The sequence below is a fragment of the Mustela nigripes genome, chromosome 1, assembly GCF_022355385.1.
Source record: "Mustela nigripes isolate SB6536 chromosome 1, MUSNIG.SB6536, whole genome shotgun sequence".
NCBI classification, from domain to species: domain Eukaryota; kingdom Metazoa; phylum Chordata; class Mammalia; order Carnivora; family Mustelidae; genus Mustela; species Mustela nigripes.
Window position 1 is genome coordinate 150,994,204 of NC_081557.1, and position 20,037 is coordinate 151,014,240.

The 20,037-nt window shown below is 35.3% G+C and overlaps 1 protein-coding gene and 2 pseudogenes across 6 annotated transcripts in view; 1 reads left to right on the forward strand and 2 right to left on the reverse strand.

Annotated features, from left to right (window-relative positions):
* The window catches only part of PTPN13 (protein tyrosine phosphatase non-receptor type 13), a 204,549-nt gene that overhangs the window by 90,189 nt on the left and 94,323 nt on the right, over nucleotides 1–20,037 (forward strand). For 5 of the 6 annotated variants that reach the window (XM_059375355.1, XM_059375373.1, XM_059375364.1 and 2 more), the window contains exons 6-7: nucleotides 2,177–2,264; nucleotides 11,729–12,292. In XM_059375355.1, the coding sequence (XP_059231338.1) occupies nucleotides 2,177–2,264; nucleotides 11,729–12,292 (652 nt within the window). The remainder of the gene's footprint in view (nucleotides 1–2,176; nucleotides 2,265–11,728; nucleotides 12,293–20,037) is intronic. The other variant, XM_059375380.1, reaches the window with a different exon arrangement.
* On the reverse strand, nucleotides 536–2,169 carry LOC132001133 (small ribosomal subunit protein eS24-like; annotated as a pseudogene).
* LOC132008093 (phosphatidylinositol-glycan biosynthesis class F protein-like) lies at nucleotides 6,885–8,568 on the reverse strand (annotated as a pseudogene).

Below are 20,037 nucleotides of genomic sequence, written 5' to 3' on the forward strand. Positions count from 1 at the left end.
AACCCTACCACATATGAGGTTTGTTTTTTTTTTTTTTTTAGATTTTATTTGTTTATTTGACAGAGAGAAATCACAAGTAGATGGAGAGGCAGGCAGAGAGAGAGAGGGAAGCAGGCTCCCTGCTGAGCAGAGAGCCCGATGCGGGACTCGATCCCAGGACCCTGAGATCATGACCTGAGCCGAAGGCAATGGCTTAACCAACTGAGCCACCCAGGCCCAGCTTTCTTGAAGCTTCTACTCGATCATCTAAATAAACCCAGTGTTCTAATTTTCATCCCTTATGATATGGAATTTGATCAAATTTGATGCACTTTTATTTTGTTTTTTAAAGGTTATATGCTTTTTTCCATTAATACATTTTTTACGCTTCTATTTTTAATTCCAGTATACTTAACATAGAGTGTTAGATTAGTTTCAGGTGTACAATATAGTGATTTAACAATTCTGTACATCATTACTCTGTGCTCAGGTGCTCATCATGATAAGTGTACTCTTAATCTCCTTTGCCTGTTTCACCCATCCCCTCACACACCTCCCCTCTGATATGCTTTATTTTGTTAATTTTTTAAAAAACTCTTTGTTAATTAATCCTCTTATGAAATATCTGCATAATCACCACAGATAAAGTCACTGCAGAATCTTTACTCCTTTTCTGTTGTTCAATCTCCAGCTCACTACTAGACACTTAATTTCTTTTTGCCAGCACCAACATTGGCTTTTGCAGTCCCCCTGACTTTCTTCATTCTGTTCTTGTGTTTCTTTAGCTATTTTCTCGAGGTATTTTTCTTCTCATATGGGCCATGTCTTGCAAGTCTGATTTGGGTTCATTTTTCTTTTCATAATCTACTGAATCATAAATCATGTCAAAGCCACTTGTCTTGCCACCACAAAAATGGGCTCTGAGTCCAAACACAAAGATGACATCTGGTGTGGTTTTGTATACATTTTGGCTGGCTTTTCCCGAATTTCTGTCTTAGGTACTGTTGCCTTTGCGGAATGAAGAACATCAATGACCATTTGTTTCAGCTAAAGAAGTCAGTTGGTCCGAACTTCCTGGACTGGACCGTTACTGTGTCATTCATGATGGCAGCTGAGGTTCAAGCAGCTAGGGAGGAAAAAAGTGATATGCTTTTTTTTTTTTTTAAGATTTCATTTATTTATTTGATACAGAGAGAGAGATCACAAGTAGGCAGAGAAAGACGGTGGGGGACAGGTGGGGGGGGCGGGGAAGCAGGCTCCCTCTTGAGCCGAGAGCCTGATGCAGGACTTGATCTCAGGAACCTGAGATCATGACCTGAGCCGAAGGCAGAGGCTTAACCCACTGAGCCATCCAGGTGCCCGATATGCTTTATTTTAAATGAGTACCTTCAGTAAAAGTTATTAAAGCCTAAGACTATTCAAGCATTGTGTTACAAAGGATATTCAAAAGATCATTGACTTAAATTTAATTATCATCTCTCAGTATGTCCTTTTGGCTTAAAGCATTTCAAAAATGTCATTTCTGGCAGGAAAAATCTGGAAAATTACTTTTGAAAATAATTTAAGTCAATACCCTCAGTGCTTAGTTATAATCAGGAGAAAGCTTTATTATACCAGAATTAATGTGTTTTTAAAATCATAATCAAACTTGAGCGATTAACATAGTTATCAGACAGAAGAAGACTCCTCTAGTTTATTGTTTTCAGATGGGGCTCATTTTAATTACTTCGGTTCAGCTAACTTTGTTTCCTAGTTAGTAAATAATCTTCTGTCTTGTCTTTCATTTCCTGAAGATGGATTGGCCAGACTGAGCTACATAAATCCTGTGAAGGAAAACAAATTAAGAATAGCAAATGTGGGGGCATCTGGGTGGCTCAGTGGGTTAAAGCCTCTGCCTTCAGCTCAGGTCATGATCTCAGGGTGCAGGGATCGAGTCCCACGTCGGGCTATCTGCTCAGCAGGGAGCCTGCTTCCTCCTCTCTCTCTCTCTGCCTGCCTCTCTGCCTACCTGCGATCTCTACCTGTCAAATAAATAAATAAAATCTTAAAAAAAAAAAAAAGAATAGCAAATGTGGAGTGTTTTACTTAACACTGTACTCTCTAAAAATTGTCTAACTGGTGTCATTCTGTAGATGATTACCATGAAAATGAAGGGGAGATTCTTTTGTCAAATTTGATTTTTTATTACTGTGTACAGACAGATCAACTTTCCCATAACAATGAACAAAAGCCTGATCGAAGTCAAGCTATTCGAGACAGATTGAGAGGAAAAGGATTACCAACAGGTAAGAGTATATTAGCAGGAAATCTTTAAGTTTTAACCTTATTTCATTGTTTCTTTTAATGAAATCATACTTACCTGGCTTTAAAATCTGATAATTAGAACATAAGTATGCAAGGTGGAGACAAGGAACAGACAGGAGCACTAACTGTATTAATATAGAAAACCCATTAAAATTATGCAAAAAACATTACTAAGACAGAACTCCCACAGTAAATCATTTCCTTTCCAATATTATTACAGTAATAACATTTATTTACTTTATCATCTATGTCATGGAATTTTATATTAAAAATATATTTTAAAGCAAGGTGAAACAGTACTGAATCAAAGTTTCAGAAAGCAACATTATTTTTGCTGCCATTTTCTATTCTAGTTCTTTTTTTTTTTTTTTTTTTTTTTGATGGGCATCATTGACCCTCTAAGTTAATTTTAGAACTCTTTCTATATTTGTGTATATATAGAGAGAGTTTTTAGTAAGGAAACACATGTATAGATACATCTTCTTGTAGGGAATAATATTTCCCTTTTTTAAATTATTATGATGTTCAGTTAGCCAACATAGAGTACATCATTAATTGTTTGTTTGTCTTTTTTTTACATCATTAGTTTCTGATGTAGTGTTTAACAATTCATTAGTTGCATGTAACACCCAGTGCTCATCATAACACATGCCCTTGCTTTCCCTTTAAAGATTTGAGATATGCTATAGTGTGAACCTTGGTGCCAAGAAGAGCGGCACTTTGTTAATCCATCAAATTTTCAGTCAGACTCCTGTTTTAAAATTGAGTAATAGAAAATTATAGTTAAATGCCAATAGCAAGTAGAAAGTTTTTTTCCAGGAGACATAATAAGCATTTTAATAAGTGAATTAGATTTCAGTGATTTCTGTTTCTCTTATTTATCATGGTTCTAATTTCTTACTCCCTTCCACCAATCCTTCTCCCTCCCTCCCTCTCTGTCTGCGTCTCCATTCCTCTCTCCCTTCCTTCCTTATTTCGTTTCCTGTTCGTTACTTACTTTCTGGAATTTCCTTCTATCTTCTCCTAACATCATTAAATGGCCATGGTATGGAATTGAAGTTGGTTTGCTTGTTTATTATTTGTTGAGTTAGTAACAATAATGTTATATTATTGATTATTAATTTTTAAATATGCTTCATTTTTTCGCTAAAAATCAGAAATGTTGCTATATATATGAGACCCCCATTTTATCCATATCCAACATAAATTTTAGAAATTTATAGAAAAGAAAAGAAAAGAAAAAAAACTACTCTGCTATATTTAGTTTACCAAATTTTAAAGACTCAAGTGTTAACATAGACTATTTTCTTACTGTAACAACAAATATATCAGAAGTTTTAAACCAAATTATTAATGCCTTTTGTGATTGTTTTACAATATTAAGAAATATTTAATATTATTATCTAATAGCTCTTGAGAATTCTTTTGACTAACGGACTATCCAAATGCAGATAATCTAGAACTGACACAAGTAACTTTATAAATTTAACAGAGAAATCTGTAAATGGACTGTCAATTGATTTTATTTTCTAATAGTCCTATCCCTTTACTGGAGAGTTACATCTTCCCTGTATCAAAACTCAAGGAAATTTGTAAGGAATTACAATTTGTCATTTAAGATATATCAGATTTTGTTTATATTCACATTTTGGGTAGAATTAGAGGTCTTTACACTTAATAGCCTTTTGAGATCAAGTGTAATACGAGAGAATTCTTCAATTCTTCTTAGGCATTGCTTTCCACAGCAGTATTGCTCAAGGGCTGTCTTAATTTGCCTTCAACACATGTATAAAACCACATTTCAAAGACCAAATTGACATAATGTACTAATTATACTCATTTAAGACAAACAATTAGCAGCTAATAGTCAATGGCTTATACTAATGTAATATAAAAACCTTAGGATTAAAAAAATGGACTTATGAAGAAGAAATATTTTTAGGGACCCAAATGTTAGTTTTGGGCAGTGCAGTTCTTCTCCGCCAGTGGTCACTTGTAACAAAGAGCCTTGTTAAACTACATCAGTACGAAAGCATTCTCTTTGCAAACCAGCCTGAAACCTTTATGTACTGATAGCTTTAATTTATTAGGCTCCTGGCTGTAGTTTTCAATAAAGAAGATGTCAAAATGGGCATTGAGATACAGAATTAAGTTAAAAGAAGTAAACAATTTTAGGGATAATGCGTTGTGTCTAAGTGATTTGATTCTTCAACTGAAACTTAACAATAACATTTTTTTATCTACGAGTCAATGACCTTGAAAGGTCTCTCTTTATATCTTACCTCTCAGATCTGTTAACAAAAGCAAAGGCCTAAACTTGCAGGCTGTCTGCCCCCATTTTGTTATTTTATACTGCCAAGGCTGATAAAATGGCTTCACTCAGCAAAAAGAAATCAAACATTTCCTGCCAAGCTTAAGGCGGAAACCTACACCATGATCAGATCAGCCTGATAGTGCTTCAGAACTTGGGTGTATTGACAATATCATGTTTCTTTTTTGAACACACTTGTGAGGACAGATGGGGAATCGGGAAACCTCTTTTAATACTGAAATGTCATTTTGAAGTTAGCTTCTAAGAGACGCTTAAGTCTTTTGAGTCTTGTATGAGGGGAAAGGTGAATGATGATACCAATTAAAGCTGATGTTAATCATATTTAACAAATATAGTTAAAATGTACTTTACAAGGGAGATTTTTTTCAATTTGACTGAAATAAATGGAATATATCCTATTATGAAACCTTTTTATGTTCTTAAAATATTTTATTTGTATTTATTTTTCCCCCATTTAGTTTTTAGCAAGCTATGTATTCTCCAAAAGGAGAATGTTTATGGTTTGATTTTCTATTTGGATACTTGTAAATGTATATAATCTAATGTTGTTTATAAACTCTCTTTGAACTCAGAGTCTTTTCAAGAGATGTCACCGTTTATCCTGTTTTGAATAATTTGATTTTTTAAGTAATAGGATCTAAAACTTGTAGATCTTTTGATTTCTGGTTTCATGATTTCCTCTCAAAAGAACTTTTAATTTCCCCCTGGATAGATAATGATATGCTGAGGAAAATAAAACAAAAGCAAAAGGAGGCAGAATTTGGAATTTTATGTTGCCCTTGTTCAGAAGAGCTCATTATATTTCATTGGGTGTTAGTACATTTATCCTGTCATCTTTAAGAAGAAGGTATAATAAGTAATGTCTGCAGCATCGTAGATGAAGGAAGTGAAAAATATGGAAATTAAGTGGCTTGCCCAACCTCATGGATTATATTTGGTAAAGTGAGAATTAAAACCCAGGTGTTTTGACAGTAATCTTTCTGGTAGATTACACTACCTAAATTGGGTTTAAAAGGTTTCAAAAAGTTATGTAATAATCCATTCTATAAGCATTGTTTTGGAATGTCTTTAATCAAGAACTAGAAATACAGAAACAGGTAAGACATGGTTTCTTATGTTACTGTTCCAGTTGGGAGTGGAGTGAGGAAACAAGTGGCAGTGATGACAGATATCTAATATAACAGATCATTTTAATATAGTGAAAGAAATGTCCTAAGAGAGGGCCAGCATGCTCTGTGAGTATAGTGGAAAGAGCTAGTAACTGTCCCAGGATGAGGAAATATTAAAGAAGTTTCTACCTGAAACCCTTTAAGAGTCGCTCCAGTGGCATTGCCTTCAAAAATAACATTAACTTCCTGTGATCAAAATGGGTAGTGAGCACAGCTATTAGATGTACTTAATGATTTCAGTGCTGTTTATTGCCTGTTAAATAAAATAATAATAATAGTTGAGCACATGTTCAGAAAGATTTGGAAAGCAGGTGTAGAAATTGCATTTTACCTAGGCTCAAATGAAGTTAGTAAGTAAGGAGCACTGGTACTAACAACAGTACATGGTTTTCACTGGTCTAGCAGCCTATGCACCTGATAAAATGAGCCTAGAATTCGTTTCTCCTCATTTAAAGAGCCATATTCTATAGCTGAGCTCTCATTTTTAGTTCCCAGATTAGTGAAACTTTTTCAGTAGTACTTTAGCAATATAAGGCAACCATGATGATATGTGATGCTATATATATTTTATCCACTTGTGAAGTGTTAATCGTGCAATTCCATATCCAGATGTACAGCTGAAGATAGGATCACTGATAGGACAAAATGCATTGAGAGCCTGTTAAGAATATGTGATTCAAAAAGGGTATGTTTATACAAGCCAAAATCCACATCTCTGTTGCCTAGATAAAGGTATATCTCCTTTTTCATCCAAAAAAACAAACACAACAATGAATCTTGGAACACTGAATAAATAAATAAAATTACAAAAAGCCGGGGGTGGGGGGACAAACAAAAACAGTCCTAAAATATTAGACCCACTGGAAAAAGCACTTAGCTCCAAACGTTTCTTTTCTTTTTTATTTTTTCTATTATAAATATTTTATTTCAACTAGAAGGTATAATCTCTCAGGGGTTAGAAAAGCACATCATGTTGTAACTACAAAAACAGTAACATCATGTTATAACTACATTAAAAAAACGGTGCTATAAATGGAACTGCCTGGCTTAGACCCACATACATGTGTCTGCACAGTCTATATGGAATCTGCACAAAGAAATGTCTTCTCTCCCTTTGCTCCAGTTAATTGTTCTTGTATGTAAGTTGCTTTTTATTACAGTGTATCCACAGTGGTGAAATCACAAGGCCAGCCATGTAGCCAAAAGTCACTCCAAGTGTACAGGAGAAGGGCCGTATCTGCGACAGTCTTTCCCAATTGAGTGCACTAGAAAAGGCTCCAGGCCATGTTCCTATAGAGCTAGAAATTGTAATGATCTGAAGACTGTTACCCCAAATGGTGACTCCATTTCTACTGAAAATTCTTAACCATGCTTTGATGTTTGGTTCTAACAAACATGAAAAAGGTACAGTAATAAAACTAGACAAAATAACTGCAAATAAATAGTTTCCAACACCAACTCTGTGAGTGGTACTCCATGTAGAACAAAATTTATGTGAAAGAAGAAACATCACATAAGAAATTAGATACAGCATTTCAAAAATCTGGTCATCTTGTATGATAATGAACTTCTTTTAATGGATGTATTTGGTTTCACTACTAAATATAATACTAGCTTGACGGCAGTTACAAAAACAGAACAGATGCCCAACCATGTCAAGTGTGTTTCCAATATTGAAAAGTTCTCCAAGAAGATTGATGGACTGAAGATGCTCAGGATAATTGAAAATCTGCATAAAAGATGGGTATGCAGTAGTCTCTTGCTATCAGTTATCTTTTACAGTGTTTTGAGAGGCTGTCTAACTCTCCTGCCTGTGGAAGAGAAGCAGGGGTTACTGCCTCCCACCATTAGGTACGACTGGCTTCCCTGACCCTTAGGCAGGTGCAGGCCTGTGAGGCCCAAACATCTCTTTCCTACCACTACCTTTTTCTTTCTTCAAAAGGTGATCCACACTCAGTTTCTCCCTTTAATGCTTTTGTGGCTCAGAGCTCTTAGAATTTTACTTTAGACCATGTCTAACAGATATATACATATCACTCTGAACTTTGTTTCACACCTTCACAATTTGTTGCCCATTTTCCCAAGAGTATCAATCCCTCCCAACCCCTTCTCTCTCACACACTCCTCTTCCTATTTACCCATTCCTTTGTTTATTTTATTGGCTACTAGAAGAGACCTTATTATGGTTAAAAATCTTTTATAAATAATGGTCATGGAATTTTAAGCTGGCTATCATAATGGGATTTTCAGGCATGTAGAGCAAATTGAGAAATAGTTAAATTTGGTGTATTTTGTAGAAGCAGAATAGGAAGGTAGTGCAAACCTCTAAATGAATTATTTTCATTACAATTTTGTACTACCTTACAGAGTCTAAAAATGGTAATGTTCTAGACTTTTAACTTTCTGGACTTCCAATAAATATGAATTGGAATATTTTTTATATCTACTAATTTGCATAAAGCAAAAGCTTAGCATTTATAGAGCAGTAGTTATCCAAGAGCCACCTTATTAGCAATTAGTTTTAAGTCTCATATGGCTGGTGAGAAGACATGGCTCTTTTAGGATACCATGGCCCTTTAATATATTGTCAATAAATACTAATGACATATAAGAGAATGATAAATCTACCTGTTAGGAGTGGAATAGACTCATGATACACTTATGGATGAATTATTTCATCTATGAATCCATGAATTATTTCATCCACCCACTACTGAAATAATCATTTATTTAAAATAAAAGTATAGAATAAGAAAAACTAACCATGCGAAAGGTCTGGACCATTCAGGGCATAGAAAAATTTATGTATAAAGGTCCTAACATATAAGAGAACTTAACAGGAAAACCTGTGGCCTGGATGGAATAGAAGAAGTGGAGATGAGACTAAAAGATTCAAATGGCAGATCTGAAAAGAGTCTTGATTTTATTTTGAGTGTGATAGTATGCCTTTGAGACTTATTTAAAAGGGTGGTGGCATCATGGAATATGTAGTTTGAGAAAGTAACACTGGCTGCCAAGTAGAGGAGTAGTTTCATGAAGAAAGAAGGGAGGCCTATCCAGAAGCTGTTGCAGTTTTCTAGTCAAGTGATAATCTTAACTGGGAACAGGGCGATGTCAGTGAAAAAGGAAATAATCACATGGAGGAAGATATCTTTGAGAAGTTAAATAGCTAGCACTTCTGATGGATTTGATACAAGCAATAAGGGTGATGAAGGATTTCAGGATGGTGCTCAAAACTGATGTTTTGAGCCATCGGTTAGGTAGTGATACCACTTACTGAAATTGGGAAGATTGAAGTTGAGTAGATGTCTCTGGATGTGGCAAGCAAAAAATAGTGTTAAGCATGTTCAGTTTGAGGTGCTTTTATGATATAATAATAGAAGTCTCAATTATATGAAATTAGAGCTCCCAGAAGATGTTGGTGCCAAGAATATAAACTTGGGAGTTATCAGTATGTAGTTAATTAGCTTTGTTAGTAGATGAAATTATCAAGAAGAGAGTGAAAAGATAAGGTTCTGAAATTGATACCTGAGGAATTCCAACATTTAGATATCCTCCAATAAAGGAGGAAGAAGCAAAAACTAAGAATGAGCAGTCTAAGAAGTAGGAGAAAACCGGTCTTATAAAGAGATGAAAGTACTTCATTAAGTAGCTGTCATCACCATTAGTTGTTGCTGAGAGATAAGTAAGATAGAGATGCAAAATATCTGTTGGATTTAGCAGTATGGAGGTCATTAGTTTTACAAAATGGAAGTTCCCAAGGTGTGGAGGAGTTGAAAGTTGACTAAAGTCAGTAGAGTACTAATGGAAAATAAGAATTTGTTGACAAAGGGAGCTAGAAGGAAACGTAGTAACAGGGGAAAGATTTTGTTTATTATAGAGATACTAATGGGAATGACTCAACAGAGAAGGGAGTTAAGATTGAGGACAGACATTAACCAAAGAAGTAAAATCTCTGGTAACATAAAAGGAGAGGGGACTGGACACATGTTGGGAATTGGCCTTCAACTGGTAGAAAATTTCATCTTTTGAGACAAAAGAAAAGATAGACAGACACAGGTAGATGTATAAAATTAGCCAGGGGAAAATGAGAAGCTTTCTTTTGACAGATTCTATTTTCTTGATGAAATATAAGACAAGATCATCAGAAAAGAAAAGACAGAATAGTGTGGGGAATTTGAAGAATGAGGAAAAGTGAAGCATTGTGGAGAGTAAGTGAAATTACTGTCAACACATTGATGTTGAGGGTCCAAGGTGTTTTACTATGGATTTATGATGTTGCCAAAATCCTCATTTGTTGGATTTTCTCTAAGTTTTGGCTTTTTGGGAATCAAGGCAGTAAAAAAAGATAGATTGTTGAGCTCATCTATGTATGATCCTTAAGTCCTTTCAATTTTTTTTTTTTTACCTAATTTTCAAGAATTTCTCTGTTCTCTATTTCTTAATAAAATCTTAAATTAATGAGTTTCAATATGAGGTTTGTTTAAGAATGTAATTTACTTCTAAAATAATATAACATAGATGTGTTTATCAGTTTTAAATTAGATTAGAAGCTAGAGTGTGACAATCTATGTCTAATTGTGGTGTGGTATATTCTCAGTGTTCTTTATATGACATGGCCCAAATATTGGTGTTATCCTTATCTTCACTTAAGTGGATCCATGTCCAGGGAAGATGAGTTGCAAGAAAAGTGAAATGTTTGAGTCTAATTTTCCAGTAAAGATTTATTTGTTGACCATTCTGAAATGAATTCCCTTTTCTAAGATTTTTAAGGTGAAATGTGGAGTCAGGGAATTAAAGCTTATAGCTATCACCCTGAAGACGAAATTGACTTATTCGGATGAATTACTAAGCAATTTATTACTACTAGGAAAGTTTTAGTCATTATTTTATATAGTATACAGAGCAAATAAGTTATTAAGAGGGATCACAGAAGGTTAAAACAGGAAATCTTCAGTGTTTATGGGATTTTGGGTTAGTAACTCTGAAGTATTTTTCTACATTTCTTTTCCTATAGTGGAGTCATATACAAACATACATATACATATATATATATATGATTTTTTGTGTTACTGACTCTGAATTACAAAAATTAATTTCTGGTTGAACATTTTTGCTGTGTCTCAATGCATTTATAGACTGGTGCCATAAAAAAAATTAGAATGCCTTACTGATTTTTAACTACATCAACACATAAGGACTAAAGAATAAAAGGAATTAGTACTTAATTTCAATTGACAAATATTGATGCATTTATGTTCAAGAGTAAAAGCTATTTTAATACATGATGGTCTGCCCTGGAAAAAATAAGATTCTTACATAATTTAAACAATCAGATTATCTGGATTTCAAACAGTCAAATTTTCTGAAAACATATTTAATCATAATAAAACTTTGATACTTAAGAATTCCAAATGCTGCGATCTTTTTTTCATCCAGAATATAGCAAGAATTCTGTTTCTTCTTTAAAAATATTTAAATAATCAGAACATACCAAGTCTTCATGTTGAAGTGATATGTGGTTGAATTGTATCCTTAGAAGTTAAAGGAGTATACTTTACATTCTATTATTATCCCAAATCATTTCATGGATTAAATTAATATTCTGCCAAAATGGATAGTATCAGAAACTTTTGCCTATATTTTTTTCTTTGTCTATTTTAAAAAACCAAATAATTCACCTTTGATGAATATAAAATGCTACTACTCAAAAAAGTAAGTTCCGTACATTATTGTTTTCCCTGGGTAAGAAACATTGGACTATGAAAGTTATACAAACATAGCATCTCTTTCCACTTTCATTATTACTACCATCCATTTCATCTCTGATCCTCCATTAGGAAGATTTAGGAAATTACCGGCACTTTCACTGTCAATAGTAAGGTTACATTCCAGTTATTTTCTAAAACTTCTGTGCATACATGATAGATTCTTATCATTCCAGGAAGAAGCACTACTTCTGATGTACTAGACATACACAAGTCTCCATTCTCTCAGCAGACCTTTCTTAACAAAGGGCTTAGTAAATCTATGGGATTTCTGTCCATCAGAGACACACAAGATGAGGAAGATTATTTCAAGGACATTTCATCAGATAATAATTCTGGACACGAAGATTCTGAAAATGCCTGCTCCCCTTACCAGTTCAAAACTAGTGGCCCAGAAAAAAAAACTCTCCCTGGCATTGATGTGCTTCCCAAGAAGAAGATTTGGGCTTCATCCATGGACTTGCTTTGCACAGCCGACAGAGACTTTTCTGGGGAAACTGGTGGATTCCGACAGTACCTCCCTCAGGCAGTAACAGTACGGACTTCAACTACTCCTAGAAAAAAGGAAGCAAGATACTCGGATGGAAGCATAGCGTTGGATATCTTTGGCCCTCAGAAAGTGGATCCAATGTTGCACATGAGAGAATTGCCCACTTCCTCAGCAATATCAAGTGCTTTGGACCGAATTCGAGAGAGACAAAAGAAACTTCATGTTCTGAGAGAAGCCATGAATGTAGAAGGTCAGTAATTTTGTATGTGTTTGAGAGAGAATTGAAATGAAATATTTAAAATTGTGTTTTGAAATAAAGAAGGGTTATTAAACCATTCCACAAGTCTTATTTCCACTGCCAAAGCTTTATACCATGTTGGCCTCTTCTCTGTCAGTCTCTGTCCTCTCCACCAAAACCCTAATCAAACGACACTTCTCATCTCTAGTCGTCTCTAGTCATCTAGTCATCTCTAGTAAGCATCCCAGTCCAGGCATTGTACAGCACTTAAATATTTTGGGTAGCATGTTTTTAGATTGTAAACTTCTCAAGGCAGGAGCAATGTTTTCTACTTGTTTTACTCCTCCTCCACAGCACTGTGCATCTTGCACTCTTTTTTTTTTTTTTAAAGATTTTATTTATTATTTTGATAGAGAGAGAGAGATCACAAACAGGCAGAAAGGCAGGCAGAGAGAGAGGGGGAAGCAGGCTCCCCGCCAAGCAGGGAGCCCGTGCGGGGCTCAATCCCAGGGCCCTAAGATCATGACCTGAGCCGAGGGCAGAGACTTAACCCACTGAACCACCCCCTGTATCTTGCACTCTCAAAAGAGTTTTCCCTACAGGACTGGTTAATGGAAATAAGAGGTAGTAATCCAAATCAGCAATTCTAGAGAGGCAAAATAGCCTGGTAGGAGTGCATTGGCTCTCAGACCACCCGCTTCAAAAAAGAAACATAGGGAACGGAACTCTTGGAGGACATAATTTGTTTGGTCTGGAATGAAGTTTTAAATATATATTTTAGAAGTTATGGTGTGTAGGTTTATAGATTAAGAGGCAGACAGCCCAAGCTTGAATTATTTACTACATCAGTAGCAGTGTGATCCTTTCTTCAGCAACTGGGTTCAATCCCTTCAAGGGTAAGTTACCCCATCTGTAAAAGGTGCTCAACAAAAGTAGATTCAGTATTGAATGCAAGGTGGTTAACAAATCATAGTATCACAATATTAGTATGAGGTGCATAAAAAACAACTTTATCGATGATAAATTCTTATTTGCAGAGCGTAACTCTGGTTCAAAAATACCTGATTGGTACATAAATCTCAATGTATTGAGTAGAATAAAATTATGTGTTAGACATGGATAGAGGCCTTTTTTAACATAAATAAGTGGAAGAGAAAACAAAATTAGAATTATCAATCTAATCCTCTACATTTTTGAAGTAAATGTCTCAATGCATTTATAGACTGGTGCCTTGCCTTGTAGACAAACTTTGGGACATAGCTGAGAAAGAACTTTAAGGTGTTTCTAGTTCAACGAGAGTAGTGGCATAATAAAGGGTCATATTCATTTTTAAGGCCATTGTTCCAGTGAAATATTTTTTATTTTAAAGTGCTCTGCCACTGGTTTGTTCTGTTACTTAAGGTTAAGTTTAGCTCTGGACTGAACATAATCTACACATTGTGCTTTACTTCTAATAAAAGAAGTTTTGCTCTTTTTTTCAATTCAGGAATTACAAATTAGCAATGAATTTGAAATTATAAAGGAAATTATTGAACACTTAATTGATATTATGGGTATGTATGCATGAGCATTGAAAGAAAACACTAGAGGCACCTGGGTGGCTCAGTTGGTTAAGTATCTGCCCTAGGCTCAGATCATGATCCCAAGTTCCTGGGATTGAGTCCCGCATTGGGCGCCCTGCTCAGGCAAAGAGCCTGCTTCTCCCAGTTGCTCTGCCTGCTACTCTGCTACTTGGGCTCTCTCTCTATCGCTCTGTCAAATAAATAAGTAAAATCTTTTTTTTTTTTAAGATTTTATTTATTTATTTGACAGAGAGAGATCACAAGTAGGCAGAGAGAGAGGAGGAAGCAGGCTCCCTGCTGAGCAGAGAGCCCGATGCAGGACTTGATCCCAGGACCCTGAGATCATGACCTGAGCCAAAGGGAGCGGCTTTACCCACTGAGCCACCCAGACACCCCAAATAAGTAAATCTTAATAAATAAATAAATACATGTGTTGCAGAAGTGAGCACTTAATAAATAAATAGATAAATAGATAAATAAATAGCCAGCTTTATGAGGTGATTGTATGTAACCTTGATCTGAAAACTTTCAAGGACAGAAAATAGCTTAGAAATTTGTTATATACATGATTTTACTGTTTAACTCTGATCAGTAAGTTTTTAGAGTTGAAAAGCAGAAAGGGCACTTTTTGTAGCTTAAAGTCTTCTCTTTCATAAATTGTACTTCATAATTACTTAATGTTGTGCAACAACTAGCATATGAATAACAGCCTGACCTTCTTATGAACATGTCCTCATAGAGAAGTTTATGTGAAGAATTTTTGCCCTTTGTGGGGGAAAAAAAAACCCAAACCCTTACTTATTCAAATAGATAAAACTGTGATAGTCTCAGAGTATAAATAGCGAAGTTACCTATTGATGTAGATGTCTATTTCTAACATTTAAGAAATTGGGTAATGAACATGTGAATATTAAAAATTAAATCCTAATTTCTTATGTTCTCATCTTTGTGTTTTAAAAGATTATTTACTTCAGGGGCGCCTGGGTGGCTCAGTCGTTAAGTGTCTGCCTTCAGCTCAGGTCAGGGTCCCAGGGTCCCAGGGTCCCTGCTTGGTGGGAGGCCTGCTTCTCCCTCTCCCACTCCCCACTCTCTTACTGTGTCTCTGTCTATCAAATAAATCTTTTAATAAATAAATAAATAAAAGATTATTTACTTCATATTTGTTAAATTAATAGTTGTATGATTTAGTCTGAGAAAATGTTATTTTTACACTTGAACTTAGGTTTGAGAGCTAAACAGTAAAGAAATCAGACACTCATGGAAATATATTTAATGTACAAAATTATGCTACACTAGTCTGATATACTTTGTTTGAATAGGTGATTTTTTTGATTACATATAAAATGAGCAGTAAGCCAAAGTAACTCCTAGTTTGCATATGAGGTTTTTATCTTGTTAGGGAATGTGTGCAGGCACATGTGTTAAAGAAATTCAAATACACGAATTTGTTGACAACTTGTTTCCAAATATGCACATATATCTAAAAAGATGATTATAATGTTATTGACCTTATTTATTAAAATGGTAACTTGTTACAAACCTTACTTCTAAATTCAGAAATTTTATATTCATTACAAGAGATTCAAGAAAAGAAGAAAAGGAAAAGATTTCTTTTTTTTTTGTATCTGTGTATTTTTTTTCTATATTAAAGTTCTGCTTTCCTTTCTTTTTTAAATATTTTATTTATTTATTAGACAGACAGAGATCACAAGCAGGCAGAGAGAGAGGAGGAAGCAGGCTCCTGCCAAGCAGAGAGCCCGATGTGGGGCTGGATCCCAGGATCCTGGGATCATGATCTGAGCCAAAGGCAGAGGCTTTAACCCACTGAGCCACCCAGGCGCCCCAAAAAGATTTCTTTTTAGAAATAAAATATGCTTTGAATTGTTTGATACAGGACCATTTTCATCCTGAAATCTTTCTTTGCTACTGAAGTTTTCAAAAGCATTTGTTCTCACAAAGAACCTACTCATTTTTCCCAGAGTGTATTTTATAACCAAGTTAAACAAACACCTTGAAAATGTTGGTATATTATGGAAGTGCTTACACCATCTTAAATAAACTCCATTATTATATAATAACTTTCAAATAGTAATAAGTTATATTTGCTTTAAACTAAAGGTATTCTTCAAAATGAGTGTTGATGTTTGGAATTCAAAAGCAATAATTCTTAGTTATTTAGTTGAGTAATTTGCTGATTTTATACTGTGCATATTCTAAAAGTGAAATAATTTGTTAGCTGTTCAAAGAAAAGTGCAGATTGTTAATATAAAGATTTTAGCTAGTATACAAAGAAGAAAAAAGCGGAAAACAAAACAAATCTCATTTATCTCATTTAATTCTCATGAAAAGTAGGCTTCACTGATCCCTTTTATGTGTGAGAAATCAAGAAAAACAGTGGATATTGCTAATGTACTCATTTCTTTTTAAATACTCTTGTTTTAAGCCATTTAAAAATATTAATAGTGCTCTGTACAATTTTTGTGATCTTTAAATCTGGCAGTTGCTACTGGCTATCAGTAATTACAGAATTAGAAGAGGTCTTGGAGTACATATTCCTGAGCTCATGAAGATTTAATAACTTACTCAAGACCACGTAAGACCTAGTTAACGATAGCGTTTCCATCGTTAAGGGAAATTGTGGATTTCCATCTAGGTTTCTGAGCTCTAGTCTAAGAATTTCCAAATCTCTCTTACTTCCTAATTTTTAAAAAAGATGTGTTCCAATGTTCGTTGGATTAATACAGCAACTGGAAGAGAAGTTAACTGCCAAATTTTGGATTGTCCTTTTAAGCATGCAAGGAGACTCATTGAACTAATAGGGGAAACAGTTGTCTGGGATGCCTGGGTGGCTCAGTCAGTTCAGCATCTGACTCTTGATTTCAGCTCAGGGCATGACCTCAGGGTTGTGGGATTGATCACTGTGTATAGCTGTGCACTCACCGCAGAGTCTGCTTCTCCCTTTCCCTCTGCTCCTCTTCCTGCTGTCTCTCTCTGTCCCGCTCCCTCTTTCTCTATCTCAAATAAATAAAATCTTTAAGGAAAAAAAAAAAAAGTTGTGTGCTTCAACCTCAGATGTGTAGCCCTTTCCTTAGTCCATCCTCTTGAAAGGAGTCTTTTCCTAAATCATCTATATAGCATTTCCTTAGCTGACAACATCAACCAGCCAGCTAACACAGGGAAGAGCAGAGTTTGGTACTAGAAGGAATCTAGATACTATTTAAACCAAACCTCTCACTTTCAAAAGCCCAGAGTAGTCTAGGTTGCCAAAGGAGATACATAATTAGTAATTTATAACAGAGCTGTGTTTAGAATCCAGATCTCTTGAAACCCAGAGAAAGATTTTTTTCCACTCTGCCGTTCTGATTTCAAGCAGAAACGAAATACATTTCAGATACGTTATTTGGAAAATTTTTTACTCACTGGAAGGTTGGGCATTCAGCTAACCAGCTAACAAACCCCTTCAGTCTCTTCCTTAAAAAAATTATATAGTTTTTAATACAGTAAAATGAGATAGTAAAATGAAAAAAAAAAAAAAAGCTCAAATGAGGCAGTTTTTGTTCTTTCTGCAGCAAACCACACTGGATAGGGGTTAAGATGGAGCTCTATGATGTCTCATGCTTCATTGTGGTAGAGAGTATTTTAATGGCACTTTCCTACAGTAGGATCTTATAAGATGGTTATCCTGTAGCCAATGAAATAAGGGTGTAAACTACTAAAGAGTAGTGGTGAACATTGGGTGTTCTGATTTCCTTGAGAACAAAATAAAAAAGGACCAGAAAAGACCCTGAGAAAGAAAGTGCAGTTGAAGTTTAAAAATTATAAATATAAGACATTTCTATACTTACTAAGTTAGTACTTAATCTTTCAGATAGTTTTCTACATATAAACAGTAAGGAAGGGGCAGGAAGAAACATAACAGGTTTATCTTGTGGGAACTAGTTGTAAAATTTAATGTGACTCTTTTTTTGCTTTGTTCTTTTCATTTCACTGTTTTCACCTCAGCAGAGGACTATCCAAGTCTACTTTCTCCCTTTCTCTCTTGTTCCTGGTATCTTTTTTCCACCTTTTTACTCCATCTCAAAATCTGACATATCATGTTTTCTTATAGAAGTGTCTGTCACCGTCTCTCTTGTATGTAATTGCCGCACGCTCCCTATCTAACATTGCCGTGTGGGTTGGCAACACATTCCTGATTATGAGAGACTGACTTGGAGCCAGTACTGTCAGTATAGTATGAACAGCACTCCACACCCTGGGCGGGGACCATGAATAGCATTTGGCTTCCAACAGTCAAAACTCCTCTGCATTCTGTATAAATACTAGATGAGAAAATGAAAAACAGATATAATTAAGTCCTTCAAAAATGACTATGGTTAAATATTACTATGTAAGGGGTTTTAAGTCAATCTACTTTCCTTCAACCTTAACTATTGTTTAAAAACAACAGTGTTGTGACCTCTGGTCTAGCCTAGGTTTGCTGTTCTGTGCCTGTGAATGCAGCTTAAACTCTGTGTTGTGCAACTAGAATATGTAAACACTCAAGTACGTGAGCCTACGCTGATTACTGAGGCACCTTACTGTTTCATTGTCATGAGAAGATTGAATCCGAATGTTCACGTGCTTTAATAGTTGCGTTTCAGACAAACAAGGGGATGGGTTTATAAATACTACAGTTCAGCATGCAGGATACTTCTCGTGACATGTTATGAAGAGAGAAATTTTTCTTCAAAACTTAGCTCTCTTTTAAAATACAAAACTGAGGCGCCTGGATGGCTCAGTCAGTTAAACATCTGACTCTTGATTTCCGCTCAGGTCGTGATCTCAGTCCTGAGCTCAAGCCCCACATTCACTCTGTGCTGGGCGTGGAGCCTGCTTAAGATTCTTTGTCTCCCTCTCTGTCCGTACACCCCTCCCCACTTTCTTGTGCTCTCCATCTCTCTCTCTCTCTCTCTCTCTGAAATAAATTAATTAATTAAAAAAAAAAAACTTTCATTTATAGCCAGGTTCAGGAAGACTTGTCTCACCTTCCCAATGTAGGATGATATCATATTTTCATTGAAATTTTTTGTTTTGAGGAGCTTGTTTCTCGTCATAAATATCAGAAGTTTGACATGGTCTGGGGGTGCCTGGATGGCTCAGTCAGTTAAGTGTCTGCCTTCAGCTCAGGTCATGATCCCAGGGTCCTGGGATCAACCCCCAACTCTCGCTTCTTGCTGAGTCGGGGGGTTGCATCTTCCTCTCCCTGTACCCCTCCCCCTGCTTGTGCTCTTCCTCTCTCTGTCTCTCTCTCTGTCAAATGAATGAATAAATAAGATCTTTAAAGAAAAAATTAAAATAAGAAAGTTGGCATGGTCTAATTCATAGCTATGTCCTTAGTATCAACCACTATATCCTATGTGATGGTATTAATCTAAACTGAGTATTGCAATGTAGCTATTAATATTAAATATTAGGTAAGTGTTTTTTCAGATATGTGATATGACATTCTCTGATGAATTCTGTGTACTTAGGAGACATCCTACCTCCTTCTCCTGTGTTTTGTCCAAATCCAAGAAAGTCATAACCTTACCAACCAACATCAAATGCATTCAACTTCCTTTAGAGCTCTGGACTCTGAAAGCTTTAGAAGGGGCAGTGAAGTCCTTATAACACAGGATCCTGGAGGATTCTAGAAGAGTGGTATAGCCAGCCCAGATGCAAGACACAGCCCAGATTGGTAGCTACTACATTATATAAAACTGTTACAGATAGAGGGAACTGGAAACTTCATTCTTTCTGCTGTTCTTACTCTGCACAAATTTTATATCTATAAAGTAATTTGCAGGGCACAGCATTTCTCCATATATTTTTCCTCAGTTATATATTTTTACCCTTGCATGAGTTCTGTTCCTCCTGATTAAAAATTATATTGATTATGTCTAGCTCTCAAGGGATTTTAGAATATGTTCTATTCACATAGCATGTAGCATGATACAACATAGAATACAGTGGGCTCTAGTGAACATATAAAAGGAATAATCTTTATTCCCTAAAAATGAATGCCCTGTAAAAAAGAAGAGAAAAATACTTCATATATGAAAACATAATGTTATTATTTTTGTTTCTTTGGTGTATTTGTAAATTGAAATATTTCATTAGGGTCATAACCTTAAAAATGCAGAGTTTAAAAAAATTTTTATAGTTACTTAGTTCCTG